This window comes from Heterodontus francisci, chromosome 3 (genome assembly GCF_036365525.1).
Source record: "Heterodontus francisci isolate sHetFra1 chromosome 3, sHetFra1.hap1, whole genome shotgun sequence".
Lineage (NCBI taxonomy): Eukaryota > Metazoa > Chordata > Chondrichthyes > Heterodontiformes > Heterodontidae > Heterodontus > Heterodontus francisci.
The window spans coordinates 73,899,187-73,915,045 of NC_090373.1; the positions used below are offsets into that span (position 1 = coordinate 73,899,187).

General features: G+C 45.3%; 1 protein-coding gene across 5 annotated transcripts in view; it reads right to left on the bottom strand.

Annotated features, from left to right (window-relative positions):
* Window positions 1-6,633, bottom strand: part of dusp23b (dual specificity phosphatase 23b) — a 134,612-nt gene extending 127,979 nt beyond the window's left edge. For 2 of the 5 annotated variants that reach the window (XM_068023193.1, XM_068023202.1), the window contains exon 1: window positions 6,518-6,633. In XM_068023193.1, coding sequence (XP_067879294.1) covers window positions 6,518-6,524 — 7 coding nt within the window. In that variant the 5' untranslated portion in view covers window positions 6,525-6,633. The other 3 variants (XM_068023213.1, XM_068023250.1, XM_068023258.1) reach the window with 3 other exon arrangements.
* Window positions 6,634-15,859: the final 9,226 nt, after the last annotated feature.

Here is a 15,859-nt window from a genome sequence, read left to right on the forward strand (position 1 = left end):
CCTGTTCTGCCATTTAGAGAGATTATGGCTGATCTGTGCCCCAAATACATATACCACCTTTACCCCATATCCCTTAGCATAACAAAAATCCATCAATCTCAGTTTAAAATTTATAATTGATTAAGCATCAGTTGCCATTTGAGGAAAAAAATTCCAAATTTCTACCATCCTGTGTGTGTAGGAGTCTTAATTTCACTTCCGAAAGGTCTGACTCAAATTTTTAAGTTATGCCCCCTAGTTCTAGACTTGCCAACCAGCAGAAATAGTTTCTCTCTCTCTGTTCCCTGTAATATCTTGAAAACAGTCAAATCACCCCTTAACCTTCTAAATTCCAGAGAATACAACCTGATTTTGTGCAATATCTCCTCATAATTTAACCCTTGGAGGCCAGGTATCATTATGGTAAATCTGCACTGCACTCTCTCCAAGGTCAATAGATCCCTTACAAGACACGGTGCCCAGAACTGCTCACCATACTTCAGTTGTGGTCTAACTCGGGTTTGCAGTAGCTGAAGCAGTCCACGACAGCATGCAAGGCCTATATAACATTCAGGAATGGACTGATAGGTGATGAGTAACATTTGCACCACATAACTGTCAGGCATGGTCATCTCCAACAAGACAGTCTAACCACCTCCACTTTCAATACCATCACCGAATTGGTCCACCATAACATTCCCAGCAGTTGCCATTGACCAGAAACTCAATTAGACCGATCACATAAATGCCATAGCTACACGACTGGGTCAGATTCCGGGTATTCTGTGGCATGTGCCTAATCTCCTTACTCCCCAAACCCTCTCAACCGCCTACAAGGCACAAGTCAAGAGTGTGATGAAATACTCTCCACTTACCTTAAGGAGTGCAACTGCAACAACATTCAAGAAGCTCAACACCATCCAGGACAAAACAGTCTACTTGATTAACAGCCCATCCACCATCAATGCACCATATCTGCAGTATGTACTATCCACATGATGCAATGTAGCAACTCACTCAGACTTCTTCGACAGCACATCCCAAACGCATGATCTCCAGAATCTAGATAAGGGCAGCAGGTGCATGGGAACACCATCACCCACAATGTCCCCTCCAAGTCTCATACTGTTCCAACGTGGAAATATATCACTGTCCTTTCATTGTTGCTGCGTCAAAATCCTATAACTCCCTTCATTACATGTACTGCAGCTGTTCTAGAATGCAGCTCAATAATACCTTCTCAAGGGAAACTCGGAGTCGGCAATAAATGCTGGACTTGCCAGTGATGCCCAGATCCCGAGAATAAATTTTTTTTTTTTAAAAAGGCAATAGATTAAAAAAAAAGATTTAAGGAAAGGAACCAAGAGATATTTTTTCTGAGAGGATGCTTAATTTTATTCCTCTTCCTTCATAAGGTCTCCCTGGGCAGTGCCCAAAGCACCAATGGCTAAGTGATCTCAACTGGAACTCCACCAAGCTAGCTAGGAAGTGCACTAAACAGCTCAATTACAGCCTTCCCTCAGCTTTTTAAACATCCAAACCTCAGAAAAAAGGAGCGGCATAGTGGTTAGCACCACAGCCTCACAGCTCCAGCAACCCGGGTTCAGTTCTGGGTACTGCCTGTGCGGAGTTTGCAAGTCTTCCCTGTGACCGCGTGGGTTTCCGCTGGGTGCTCCGGTTTCCTGCAACAGCCAAAGACTTGTAAGTTGATAGATAAATTGGCCATTGTAAATTGCCCCTAGTATAGGTAGGCGGTAGGAAAATTGAGGGAAGGTGGGAATGTAGGAGGGAATATGGGATGAATGTAGGATTAGTATAAATGGGTGGTTGATGGTCGGCACAGACTCAGTGGGCCGAAGGGCCTGTTTCAGTGCTGTATCTCTCTAACCACCACCCCTCTGCCCAGCACACTAACTCAATCAATAATTCAAGCCAAACAGTACAAGTTCAAATGTCCACACTATATCAGTCAGTTGCTCCAAAATGGCACGTAAAGGGGTCCACCCACAGTGGCACAGTACTTAGAGCAGATTGTGAGACTAGCTAAGAGGAAAAAGGAAGCATACATAAGGTCTAGGCGTTGAAAGAAAGACGAAGCTTTGAAAGAATATCGGGATTGTAGGCGCAATCTGAAACGAGGACCAATGTTTACTTTAGCTACTCTCTTCCTTTTTATATACCTAGAAAAGTTTTTACAATCTGTTTTATATTACTGGCTACTTTACTCATTCTATTTTTTCCTTTTCATCAACTTTTTGGTGGCCTTTTGTTGGTTTCTAAAACACTCCCAATCCTCAGACTTGCTACTCTTTTTTGCAACATTGTAAGCCTGTTTTAATCTAATACTACCCTTAACTTTTTGAGTGAGCCACAGATGGATCTTTCTTGCTGTGTTTTTTGTTTTTCAATGGAATGTATTTTTAAATATTTTGAATTGTTTCCTTTTAGGTTTCCCACTGTTCATTTACTGCCATACCTTTTAGTCTATTTACCCAATTTTCCTTAGCTAGTTCTTCCCTCATACTTACGTAATTGGCTTTGTTTAAGTTTTAGATTGTTTGTGATTGGAGTATGTCACTTTCAAACTTGGAATTCAGTAGTATTATGATCACTGTTTCCCAGTGGATCTATTGCTGTGACATTACTTATTAACCCTGCTTCATTACACAATACTAGATCTAAGATAGTTTTATCCCTAGTCAGTTTCATAACGTATTGCTCCAAGAAACTGTCCTGAAAACATTCTACAAACACATCATCTACACTGCTCTTGCCAATTTCATTGTCCCAGTTGATATGAAGATTAAAGTTCCCCACAATTATTACATTGAATTTGTTACCAGCTCCAATAATTTCTTGTTTAATGCTCTGTCCAGTGGCATAACTACTGTTAGGAGGCCTTTAAACTACTCCCACTAGTGTTTTCTGATTCTTGCTATTCCTGATTTCCACCCATATTGATTCTACTTCATGATCTTCTGAGGCTAGATCCTTCCTCACTAAGGTCCTTATGTCATCCTTTACTATCAGGGCTACTTCTCGTTTGTCACACTGTCTGTCTTTCTGAAATATTGTGTACCGTAGAATATTAATTTCCCAACCTTGATCTCCTTGTAACTGTGTCTCTGTAATGGCAGTTAGATCTAAGTCATTTATCTCTGTTTGTGCCACTAGTTCATATCATTTTGCAGATGCTTCGCACATTCAGATAAAGAAACTTTAATTTAATTTTTTTTAACTTCTATTCCCTCCAATGATTCGCTGATGTACAATTTTTGATGGGAACAAAACAAAATGGGCGGCACAGTGGTTAGCACTGCAGCCTCACAGCTCCAGCGACCCGGGTTCAATTCTGGGTACTGCCTGTGTGGAATTTGCAAGTTCTCCCTGTGTCTGCGTGGGTTTCCTCCAGGTGCTCCGGTTTTCTCCCACATGCCAAACACTTGCTGGTTGACAGGTAAATTGGCCATTATAAAATTGCCCCGAGTAAAGGTAGGTGGTAGGGAAATATAAGGACAGGTGGGGATGTGGTAGGAATATGGGGTTAGTGTAGCATTAGTATAAATGGGTGGTTGATGGTCGGCACAGACTCGGTGGGCCGAAGGGCCTGTTTCAGTGCTGTATCTCTAAACTAAACTAAGAGCGCTAAAAGGGGTCATGACATATCTTTAGCAAACAGGGTTAAGGAAATTCCCAAAGCCTTTTATTCATATATAAGGAGCAAGAGGGTAACTCGAGAAAGGATTGGCCCACTCAAGGACAAAGGAGGAAAGTTATGCGTGGAGTCAGAGAAAATGGGTGAGATTCTAAACGAGTACTTTGCATCGGTATTCACCGAGGAGAGGGACATGACGGATGTTGAGGTTAGGGACAGATGTTTGATTACTCTCGGTCAAGTCGGCATAAGGAGGGAGGAAGTGTTGGGTATTCTAAAAGGCATTAAGGTGGACAAGTCCCCAGGTCCGGATGGGATCTATCCCAGGTTACTGTGGGAAGCGAGAGAGGAAATAGCTGGGGCCTTAACAGATATCTTTGCAACATCCTTAAAACACAGGTGAGGTCCCAAAGGACTGGAGAATTGCTAATGTTGTCCCCTTGTTTAAGAAGGGTAGCAGGCATAATCCAGGTAATTATAGACCGGTGAGCCTGACGTCAGTGGTAGGGAAGCTGCTGGAGAAGATACTGAGGGATAGGATCTATTCCCATTTGGAAGAAAATGGGCTTATCAGTGATAGGCAACATGGTTTTGTGCAGGGAAGGTCATGTCTTACCAACTTAATAGAATTCTTTGAGGAAGTGCCAAAGTTGATTGATGAGGGAAGGGCTGTAGATGTCATATACATGGACTTCAGTAAGGCGTTCGATAAGGTTCCCCATGGTAGGCTGATGGAGAAAGTGAAGGCGCATGGGGTCCAAGGTGTACTAGCTAGATGGATAAAGAACTGGCTGGGCAACAGGAGACAGAGAGTAGCAGTGGAAGGGAGTTTCTCAAAATGGAGACGTGTAACCAGTGGTGCTCCACAGGGATCCGTGCTGGGACCACTGTTGTTTGTGATATACATAAATGATTTGGAGGAAAGTATAGGTGGTCTATTAGCAAGTTTGCAGACGACACTAAGATTGGTGGAGTAGCAGATAGTGAAGGGGACTGTCAGAGAATACAGCAGAATATAGATAGATTGGAGAGTTGGGCAGAGAAATGGCAGATGGAGTTCAATCAGGGCAAATGCGAGGTGACGCATTTTGGAAGATCCAATTCAAGAGTGAACTATACAGTAAATGGAAAAGTCCTGGGGAAAATTGATGTACAGAGAGATTTGGGTGTTCAGGTCCATTGTTCCCTAAAGGTGGCAACGCAGGTCAATAGAGTGGTCAAGAAGGCATACGGCATGCTTTCCTTCATCGGACGGGGTATTGAGTACAAGAGTTGGCAGGTCATGTTACAGTTGTATAGGACTTTGGTTCGGCCACATTTGGAATACTGCGTGCAGTTCTGGTTGCCACATTACCAAAAGGATGTGGATGCTTTGGAGAGGGTGCAGAGGAGGTTCACCAGGATGTTGCCTGGTATGGAGGGCGCTAGCTATGAAGAGAGGTTGAGTAGATTAGGATTATTTTCATTAGAAAGACGGAGGTTGAGGGGGGACCTGATTGAGGTGTACAAAATCATGAGAGGTATAGACAGGGTGGATAGCAAGAAGCTTTTTCCCCCAGAGTGGGGGATTCAATTACTAGGGGACACGAGTTCAAAGTGAAAGGGGAAATGTTTAGGGGGGATATGCGTGGTAAGTTCTTTACGCAGAGGGTGGTGGGTGCCTGGAACACGTTGCCAGCGGAGGTAGTAGACACGGGCACGATAGCGTCTTTTTAAGATGTATCTAGACAGATACACGAATGGGCAGGAAGTAAAGAGATACAGACCCTTAGAAAATAGGCGACAGGTTTAGATAGAGGATCTGGATCGTCGTAGGCTTGGCGGGCCGAAGGGCCTGTTCCTGTGCTGTAATTTTCTTTGTTCTTTGTTCTACCATTTCCCCACTCATCCCCTAATAAATCCAGGCTCCAAATGGCATATTCTGATATTATGTCACCTGGCTAAGAACTTTGCAACTGTTCAATAACACTGTTTTGATATAGGTTTAAAAATAAATTCAATATTTTAAAAGACTTCTATAGTACCCAACCAAGAAACAAAATATGGTGCTTCTTTCAATAAATTGAATTCAAAATAATTCATGGGTATAACACTAAAATTGCCAAAACACACAAACTAGAATTGATTATGAATAAATCTGAAAACAGCAATGGCGCCTAATATAAAATTAAAAACAAGAAATGCTGGAAATACTCAGCAGGTCCAGCAGCATCTGTGGAGAGAAAAGCAGAATGGTGCCTAATATTTTGACTGAACACATGCACGCTCCTATATATTTTTCATAACCTCACAGCAGAAAAGCGTTAAATGTCTCCCGTGGGGGTGCATCAGTTTGGTTAAATGCTGGCCTGACAGACAGAAGCAGTATCGTTATTATTACAGAAACATAAGCGTGACTTCTTGGAAGAGCTATGAGTAAGAAGTTTTGTGAATTACTGCATATGCACAGGCAAATGTGGCTAAATCAAAAGACACTGTATAACAAAATTAAAACATACCTAACGCACCAGCCTCTTTGGCATTCTGTGAAGAAGAATTCACAATGCGGGTAAATGCATACCCCGACCCACTTCCATCACATACGCGGCAGAACGTCTTGCACCAGTATTAAAGTGAACAAAACTGATTGACCACCACTGAAAATAGCTGCAGAGAATGAGCGTGCAACTATCACGCCAGGCTATTTGGGCCCCATGCGGGCTCTAGATTCCAACACTGAACTTTTTACTCCTTACCGGTTGCTCTCCACTCAAGAGTCTCCACCCCTGTTGCTAAGTTCTCCCACGTGCACCCTACCCTGTCTGAGGCCTCCCGACTTCACAATCACAATCTCACCCTCTCCTCAAAGAAACACCAGCAGCTGCCTTCACTGACCCGCCCCACCTGTCATTGCTCCATTCAACCCGAGCTCCGGGTCCTGTTCGTCGGCGCGCGCCGTCCATTAAACCGCGCGCAATCACAGCTGACCAAGGTTCCGGGTGCGGTTATTTGTCATATGTTTGGGTGGCATTAACAGACAAAATGGACACCAGGAAGGTCTGTTCAAATAAGTGTTTATTTAGGTAATCACATCGTTAGCCTATTATACGAATATATTATACTGCTTCCTCTTTTCAAAGGAAAGTATTTTTTCTCTATAATGAACTATATTTACAAATCAAGTTTAAAAACTGGTTTATGAGGTCTTTCTGATCTCCTTACAGGTCTTAGTGTAGAGTAGGGTTGTTCAACCGTTTCACGTGGGGGTGGGGCTATTGGTGAGACAATTTCGGAAAGGCAAAGGCGTTAATCAAAACAGCAACAAATGTGCATTTTTGTGAAGAACCTTTAAATGAGAAGACCAATTTATTGACTTACTTTCTCGTCACTATGTTGGACACTGGTTTCATGAGATTTTTTTTCTGGCTTTTTTTTGCGTGCACAAGTCGTCATTGTCTGCCCGCACACTTAGTATAGCGATGCAGAGTATTCTGCATAGTTGTCCATCTGTCAGGAATCATCTTGATTGCTCTCTCACCCTCCTCTCTCTCTCTCTTTGTCTGTCTCTTTCCGCCCACCTCTCTGTGTCACCCCTCTTTGTGTCCTCCCCTCTTTGTTGTCCCTCCCCCTCTGTCATTCCATCTCTCATTCCTCCCTCTCTGTGTCCCCTTTTCTCTCTCTTCCCCCCCCCCCGTTCCCCCGCTCTCTCTGTTCTCCTCCTTGTTCTCTCTTCCCCCCCTCTGCCTCTCTCGCCCTCTGTCCCCCTCTCTCGCTCTGCCTCGTCTCTCTCTCCATCCTCACTCTAACCCCCTTTCTCGCTCGCTCTGCCCCCTCTCCGTCTCTCCCTCTGCGCCAACTCTCTCTCACTGCCCCCCGCCCCCCTCTCTCTCTCTCTGACCCCCACTCTCTCTGACCCCTCTCTCTCTGTCCCCCTCTCTCTCTGCCCCCCTCTCACTCTCTATGCCCCCTCTTTCTCTCTGTCCCCCCCCCCCGCCAAGCCCTTGACCATTGCTGAGAGGAGAAACAGCAGTTACCGACAGCTTCATGGTTTTTCGGTGGACTGTTAAAATCATAATCAGAACCCCGCTGGAAAACCCCAAATCTGCCCAATGTTCGGAAACACCTTTCCCGCTTTCAGCACCTGTCAGTTGTGAATACGGAAAGGACTGATAGTTAAAGATCTGAGTTTAGATATTACAATTCAGCTATGAAACTGACAGTTTTTTAAAAATCGTTCTGGTAGGAAGGAAGACGATGATGGGAAATTTCTCATCATTGAAATTACCAGTTACGAACCTCAAAATCTTTTTGCCACGGACACTGGCATCTGTGTATAGACACGTTGCCAACCCTGAATACTGCCCCATATGTGATGGTTGGTAGCACACACTGATCATATACATACATCTACATACAATGAACCATCTCATTGAGAAGTCAAATGAATATCAATTGAACCTGTGCATTGGATTTATTGACTAAGAGAAGGCATTCAATTCAGTGGAACACAGATTTATTTATAGCTTTAAGGAAAACAGGAATAAATGAGGGATATTTGAAGATTATAAAAGACATTTACGCAGATGCAATGGCCAGAATATACATTGACAAAGATTTAAAACAGTTGTTAAATATTGAAAGAGGAGTGAGACAAAGGATACAATCTCACCTAAAATATTCAGTACAGTAATGGACACATATTCAAGAAGATAGAAGATACCCTGAGAGGAGACAGGATTAAATATTGATGGAAAAAAACCAACAGCCTTACGCTTTGATGGATGTTGCAATAATTATTTCATCTGTTAAAAACTTGGAAGTACAACCAAATAACTTAAATGAAGAGAGAGAAAATATTGGACTGAAAATGCACAAAAGAAAAACAAAATATATGATGAACTTTAAAACAGAAGATACCATACAAATTGAAGACCAAGAAATTGAAAAAATGTCTGAACACAAATATCTGGGCCAAACATTAAGGATGGAGGATTGTACAAATGAAGAGATACTGACTAGGATTAGGGCAGGATGGAGTTGTTTCAGGAGATGCAGAGATATTTTGTGTGATAAGAAAGTACCACTGGCATTAAGGAAGGTGTATGATCAGCGTGTGCTACCAACCATGATATATGGAGTGAAATCAAAGTTGTCATCAACTCCCTACCAAATGAGCAAGTGGGCTTCAGAGAAAGAAGAAGCTGCTCTGACTAGGTGCTTGCATTTATTACCAACATTGAGGCAGCTAAAGATTGGAGCTGCCTTCATAGACTTGTCATCAGTATACAACACTATCTAGCACGGAGGCCTGTTACTGAAGCTTTCAATAATCATTCAATACCACAAAACTCTTCGGCTTATGCCCAATGAGCAACCCTATGTTCTGTGTCTATCTTGGTGACAAGACCAGCCAAGCATGGTCTGCCACAGGGGTCAGTATTTGCACTGGCCTTTGTTAACATCTTAATGTCGGACATACCCTGCACCAAATTACAGAAATTTATACCAATGACATAGCATTGTTGACGCAGGCATCAACAGTAGAGGAAGCAAGTAGGACGCTCACAATGACCTGCATCTACTGGAATGCTACTTCTGGATGACATTTCCACCCCAACCCAGAGAAGACAGTTGTGTCCGCATTCAATCTGAACAAATGCCACCAGGAAAGAACTCAACATTTTCTTCTGCGGAAAGCAACTTACTTGTAACCCCCATGCAAAATACCCAGGCATCACCCTGGACAAGACTCTCGCCAATTGGCCTCATCTCATCAACACCAGCCAAAAAGTAAAAATCATGGTGAACTTGGTCTGGACACACACTGGAACATCATGGGGGAGTACAGCCAAAACACTTTGCACCACAACAGTGGTCCTAGTCTACTCGAGATGTTAAGATCCATGATAGTCTGATGCGTAATGCACAATCTTGCCATCATGAGGATCTTGTCACCAGTTATACGGCGAATAGTTGAAGAGCAGGAGGAGGAGCAGGATGAGGAAGGGAAGAGGTAACCTGGACAGCCCTTTTCTAGCCAGCTGTCTGTGAACAACTCACCTGACTGCGACCACTCCAACCCCCATTCACCAACAGCCCCATACCATACCTTCCCTCTGTCACTGACTATCACAGCTTCCTCTTGGCTATAAGGCAAAAATTAAAGTCTCCACAAAATAAACATTTCAAACTAAAATTATAAATCAAAGCATGCCATATTGCATACAAAAATTAAACTAATCATTGTTATGCATTCCCTTAGTGCTATTCTTCCATGTTCTTTTGTCTGTCCTAGTGTTCTTATCTAATGCTACCTCAGTGGCTGCAGCATGAATGGTGGAAGACTGCTGACTTTCAGTGCAGGACGCTGCAGATTACCTCGCGCAGCTCGAGCTCTAGAAGGTCTGGCTGCAGACTTCACCATCTCAGCCTGGGAGGCAGCAACCTGGGTGGGTTGGCTGGCTGGCTGACAGGCAACAAGAAGGGCACTGGCAGAGTGGGATGTGTGGGAGGTCAAATGCTGTCTTCCTGAGAGAGGGCAGTGGGTTCTTGCTCCATGAACCATTCTCATTCCCCCAGGCGGCACCTCAGCAATCTTAGCAATCTATTGGAGGACAGATTGTTGGACTGCATGAGAGTAGTCTGAGCTTCTGCCGCAGCACCCAGATATTGGGTGACTTCTGCTTGTGCTGCAATTGAAGCTGAGACTTGCCCATCGCGGTTGCGCCACAAGTATACTAAAGAAGTTGGCAACCACTTCCATGCTAGAAAGGATGGGCCCCGTTCTCTGTGCAAAGCCCTGTGCAAAGTTGATGCTGAACTCCTCCATGCTACTTGACATATTGCAGGCTTTCTGGCAGGCATGCCAATGCACCAAGGATTTCATTGTGCATACCTATCAGCCTTTATCTGCATAGCACCCCCATTAAAGTGCTCAACTGGGTCCTCTGCAGCAGAACTAGTGTGCGACCTCACGTTCTGAGGAGCTTGCACCTATGCATCCCTACCCCCTGCCCTGGCTACAAGCCACTCATGCCCAGAGTCTCACCATGTGCTGAGCCTGCCTCTATGCTATCCTCTAAATTACGTGCAGTGTCAGTATCTGAGCTGGTGGCTGCGAGTGTTACATCAAGTCACGGTGTTTCTTCATCATTATTATCTTATTGCTGTTTCACCTGTTGCTCTTCCACACTACCGGCCAAGTAGCACTTCTTGAAAGGAGAAAGGCGCAAGCATAAAATTGTGGTGAGGGGAGGGAGGAAAGCAAGAGGTGCATGAGGATACCATCAGCTTCTGTGGGATCAGCTCTGCCTGTGGCCACGATCTGATCAATGGTTGCTCCAATGATGGTGAGCAGCATAACTCCTGCTGTCTCTGATTGTGCACCATCTTGTCCTTCCAACAAGAAAGAAGGAAGTGTCAATAAGTGTGGTGCAATCTGTTTGGGTGATGCAACTGTCATAGTTGAATAGCTGGCAGTGTGTGCAACCTGTAAGATTTGGTGTTGAGTTTGCAGCAGTGCTGTGTGTGAGGCTGAGGTGCAGCTATGAATGTTAGGTAAAAGTCCTGATTAATAGAGATTGTTCTAGGTGAGTGATAGAGTTGTCATGCATTGAGTAGTGTCTGAGGCTAGTGATCCAGTTGGGGTGGGATATGACATTTGAAAATATATTCACCAACCTTGGCCACTCATGTGAGATTATTGAACTTTATTTGGCATTGGTTCTCAGAGCTTGACTCCTGGCATTGACCGCCATAGCCCTTCTGCCTCCTGGTCACCTGTGGATACTGCACTTCTCTTCTCCTTTGCATCTTCACCATCAAGACCTCCAGTCTGAGAACCTTGGAGCATGCTCTCTTTCATATTCAGTCTTTTTCCACTTCAGAGTGACTCTACCAAGGAATTTCACCACCTGCACCAACCACAGTGCATCTCCCCTCTAAGAGGTGCATTCTAGCTTTCAGTAATGTAGGTTTGCTTGAACTCATGAATAAAAACAAGAAACGCTGGAAATACTCAGCAAGTCTGGCAGCATCTGTGGAGAGATACTGCCAGACAACTGGAATTTTCCTTCCTCCCAGCAGTGGGAAATCTATCAGAAGTGATATAATTGCTCCAAACCCATCCCACAGAACAAACAAGGGCCCCGAAGGAAATTGCAGCAGGTTAACGGTGGGTTCATATTACCGAGCTGTGTTCCTGCTCTGCCGCTAACTAGCCAATCAAAGGAAGCTTCAACCCGAGAGATCTTTAAAGCTATTATCTTGGAGGAGAGCATCTATATACTGTATGCAATTTAATAAGTGGTGCTTTAATGATTCCCATACAAATATTTTTCCTGTTTATAATAAAAGGAGTGGGGTTGAATTCATTAATTGTGGGTGATTTTCAACAGCTGGCCATCGGTTTCTCACATGAAAACAGCAGATGGCAGTTGAAAATAGAGGGAGAGGGAACACTTTGACTGCTTCATGGACACTCAAGGCCGGTTTGCTGCAATTTTCAGGTAGGCCTGTAAATAGGCAAGCAATACACTTTCTCCCATTTGTACCAAGCCTAACCAGAAAAGAGCCCAAAAGGTTTTGCAGGTTCAGGAAAAACACTTTTTTTATTTCCAAGATATACTTTATTCATAAAAATCTGTAAAAAGTACATTACAAAACATTTCCAAAAAGCACCAAGTCAAACAATACAAAGAGTGCAAAGGAGATCAGTTTCCTTCAATACAGAAGTGAGTTTCCTCACAACCATTCCATTTCATTTTACATGCCATGTACATTTTACTGCAAACAAATATTTTGTGGATACAGATCGAGGGGTTTTCCATGGATTCAGCCCCTCAGTTTATTTTGGTGGGGGGACCTTACACAGTGGTCTTTCCCCATTGAGCCTTTGCCATGGCTGCCCCAAGCTTTAGTGCGTCCCTCAGCACGTAGTCCTGGACCTTGGAATGCGTCAGTCTGCAACATTCGGTCGTGGACAACTCTTTGCGCTGGAAGAGCGGCAGGTTTCGGGCAGACCAAAGGGTGTCTTTCACCGAATTGATAGTCCTCGAGCAGCAGTTGATGTTTATCTCGGTGTGCGTCGCTGGGAACAGCCTGTAGAGCACAGACTCCTGTGTTACAGAGCTGCTTGGGATGAAGAGTCATAGAATCATTCAGCACCGAAACAGGTCCTTCAGCCCAACGAGTCCGCACTGACCATCAACCACCCATTTTCCCTCTCACATCCCCACCTTCCCTCAATTCTCCTACCACCTACCTACACTAGGGACAATTTTTACAATGGCCAATTTACCTATCAACCTGCAAGTCTTTGGCATGTGGGAGGAAACCGGAGCACCCGGAGAAAACCCACGTGGTCACAGGGAGAACTTGCAAACTCCGCACAGGCAGTACCCTGAACCGAACCCAGGTCGCTGGAGCTGTGAGGCTGCGGTGCTAGCCACTGCGCCGCCCTGAACTTCGACAAAAACCACTGCATCTCTTTCCACACCTGCTTTGCAAAGACACATTCCAGAAAGAGATGGGCAACCGTCTCTTCCCCACCACGGCCACCTCAAGGGCATTGTGTGGAGGGGGTGAGACTCCGGGCGTGCAGGAAGGATCTGATGGGAAGGGCTCTTCTCACCACCAGCCAAGCTACATCTTGGTGCTTGTTTGAATGTTCTGGTGATGAGGCATTCTGCCAAATGACTTTGACAGTCTGCTCGGGAAACCATCCGACAGGATCCACCATCTCCTTTTCCCGTAGGGCCTTGAGGACATTCCGTGCAGACCACTGCCTGATGGATTGGTGGTCAAAGGTGTTTTTCCGCAGAAACTTTTCCATGAAGGATAGGTGGTACGGCACGGTCCAACTGGATGGAGCGTTCCGCGGAAATGTGACCCGGTCCATCCTTCACAACACCGGGGACAGATAGAACCTCAGCACGTAGTGACACTTGGTGTTTGCGTACTGGGGATTTATGCACAGCTTGATGCAGCCACACAAGAACATGGTCATCAGGATCAGGGCGACGTTGGGTACATTTTTCACGCCCTTATCCAGAGGTTTGAACATCGTGTCCCTCCAGACCTGGTCTATTTTGGATTCCCATATGAAGCAGAAAATGGCTCGGGTGACCGCCACGGTGCAGGACTGTGGTATGGGCCAAACCTGCGCCACGTACAGCAACAACGTGAGCGCCATGCATCTGATGACCAGGTTCTTACCCACAATGGAGAGAGAGCGCTGCTCCCACATGCTCAGTTTATGGTGTATCCTGGCTACTCACTCCTTCCAGGTTTTGGTGCACGCCCTGGCCCTTCCGAACCATATCCCCAACACCTTCAGGTAGTCTGACCTGACGTTGAAGGAGACAAAGGATCGGTCAGCCCAGTTCCCAAAGAACATGGCCTTGCTCTTGCCTGGGTTAACTTTGGCTCCCGAGACCAGTTTGAACTGGTCTCAGATGCTCATCAGTCTGCGAACGGACAGCGGATCTGAGCAGAAGACGGCGACGTCGTCCATGTACAGGGAGGTTTTAACCTGAGTGCCTCCACTGCCTGGGACTGTCACCCCTCTTATGCTTGCCTCCTTCCCAGTAGACTCAGCAAAGGGTTCAATACAGCAAACAAACAAGACAGGGGAGAGAGGACAGCCCCTGTCTGACTCCAGATTGGATCGGGAAACTTTCTGATTCTCACCCATTGATTGAGATTGTGCTACTAACGTTTGTGTAGAGCAGTTTGATCCAATTGCAGATTTCCTCCCCAAACCCCATTTTGGAAAGCACATCCATCATGTAGGTGTGTGATATCCTGTCAAAAGCCTTCTCTTGGTCCAGGCTGATGATGCAGGTGTCCACCCTCCTGTCCCATACATAGGCAATTGTATCCTGGAGTAGCGTGAGACTATCAGAGATCTTCCTGCCAGGTATAGTGCAGGTCTGGTCAGGGTGAATCACCAACTCCAGAGCAGACTTGACTCGAGTGGCTATGACTTTGGACAGAATCTTGTAGTCAACATTAAGCAGTGAGATGGGCCACCAATTTCTGATTTCTGCCCTCTCCCCTTTCTGCTTGTAGATGAGGGTGATGATGCCTTTCTTCATGGATTCTGACATGCTGCCAGCCAGAAGCATACTCTCATACACTTCCAGCAGGTCTGGGCCGACCCAATCCCACAGGGCCGAATACAACTCAACCGGTAAGCCATCGCTTCCGGGAGGTTTACTCGTCTCGAAGGACTTGACGGCCTTTGTCAGCTCGTCCAGAGTTAACGGCTTATCCAGTCTCTCCCTCATGCTGTTGTCTAAGACCTCTGTGATAGATGACAGGAAGGACTGGGAGGCTCTGCTGTCTGTGGGCTTCGCGTCATACAGCCCAGCATAAAAGGATTTGGTGATCCTTCGTATGTTGGACTGCAAAGACGTTACCGAGCCATCCTCTTCCTTCAGGCTTCTGAACACAGAGCTCTCTGTGTGTACCTTTTGGAAGAAGTAACGCGAGCACATCTCATCCTGCTCAATGGAGCGGATTCTGGACCGGAAGATGATCTTGGAGGCCTCCGTGGCAAAGAGCGAGGTCTGCTGGCTCTTCACCGTATGGAGGTCCTCCTTGACCTCGACCCCCATCAACTGCAGCCGGAGCAGATTTTGCATACTTTTCTGGAGTCGGGACATTTCCCTCTGTCTCTCTCTCGCCCTCTGAACACCTTTGAAAATAAAGAACCTCTTGATGTTCTCCTTGATCGCCTCCCACCAGTGAACTGGAGACTCAAAGAGGGGTTTCACGGTTTTCCAACCTTTGTAATCCCTTTTGAGTTCCTCAATGTTCTCTGGGGTTAGCAGGTCCAGGAAAAACACAGGTTCTCCTGGCTCCCAAAAATTCCACAGCCCAATGCCAGCCTGTGCTTCCTGCCTGGCCAGGGATCAAGATTGACCCCTTCCAAGGTCCAACTTGCCATTGCCAGTAAATTGCAGCAAGGTGCCTATCTAGTGTTGATCGGCTACATTCAAATTAATCCCAAATGCACTAACAGTTCAGGACCTCCGATACTAGCTTTGAATGCGTGTGGGTCGTTCACCTTCGGATAGGACGGGAGTCGAAAATTCTCCCCATTATCTTTTTACTTTCAATTATGTGAGGGCATGTGCGTCAATTATTTGAAAAGAAGACAATTTCAGCTCGTGAACAATGATGCCTCTTTCAACGTTTGTTCCAAAAGATAATCTGTTAATATTTTATTTGAAAATGTTTTAC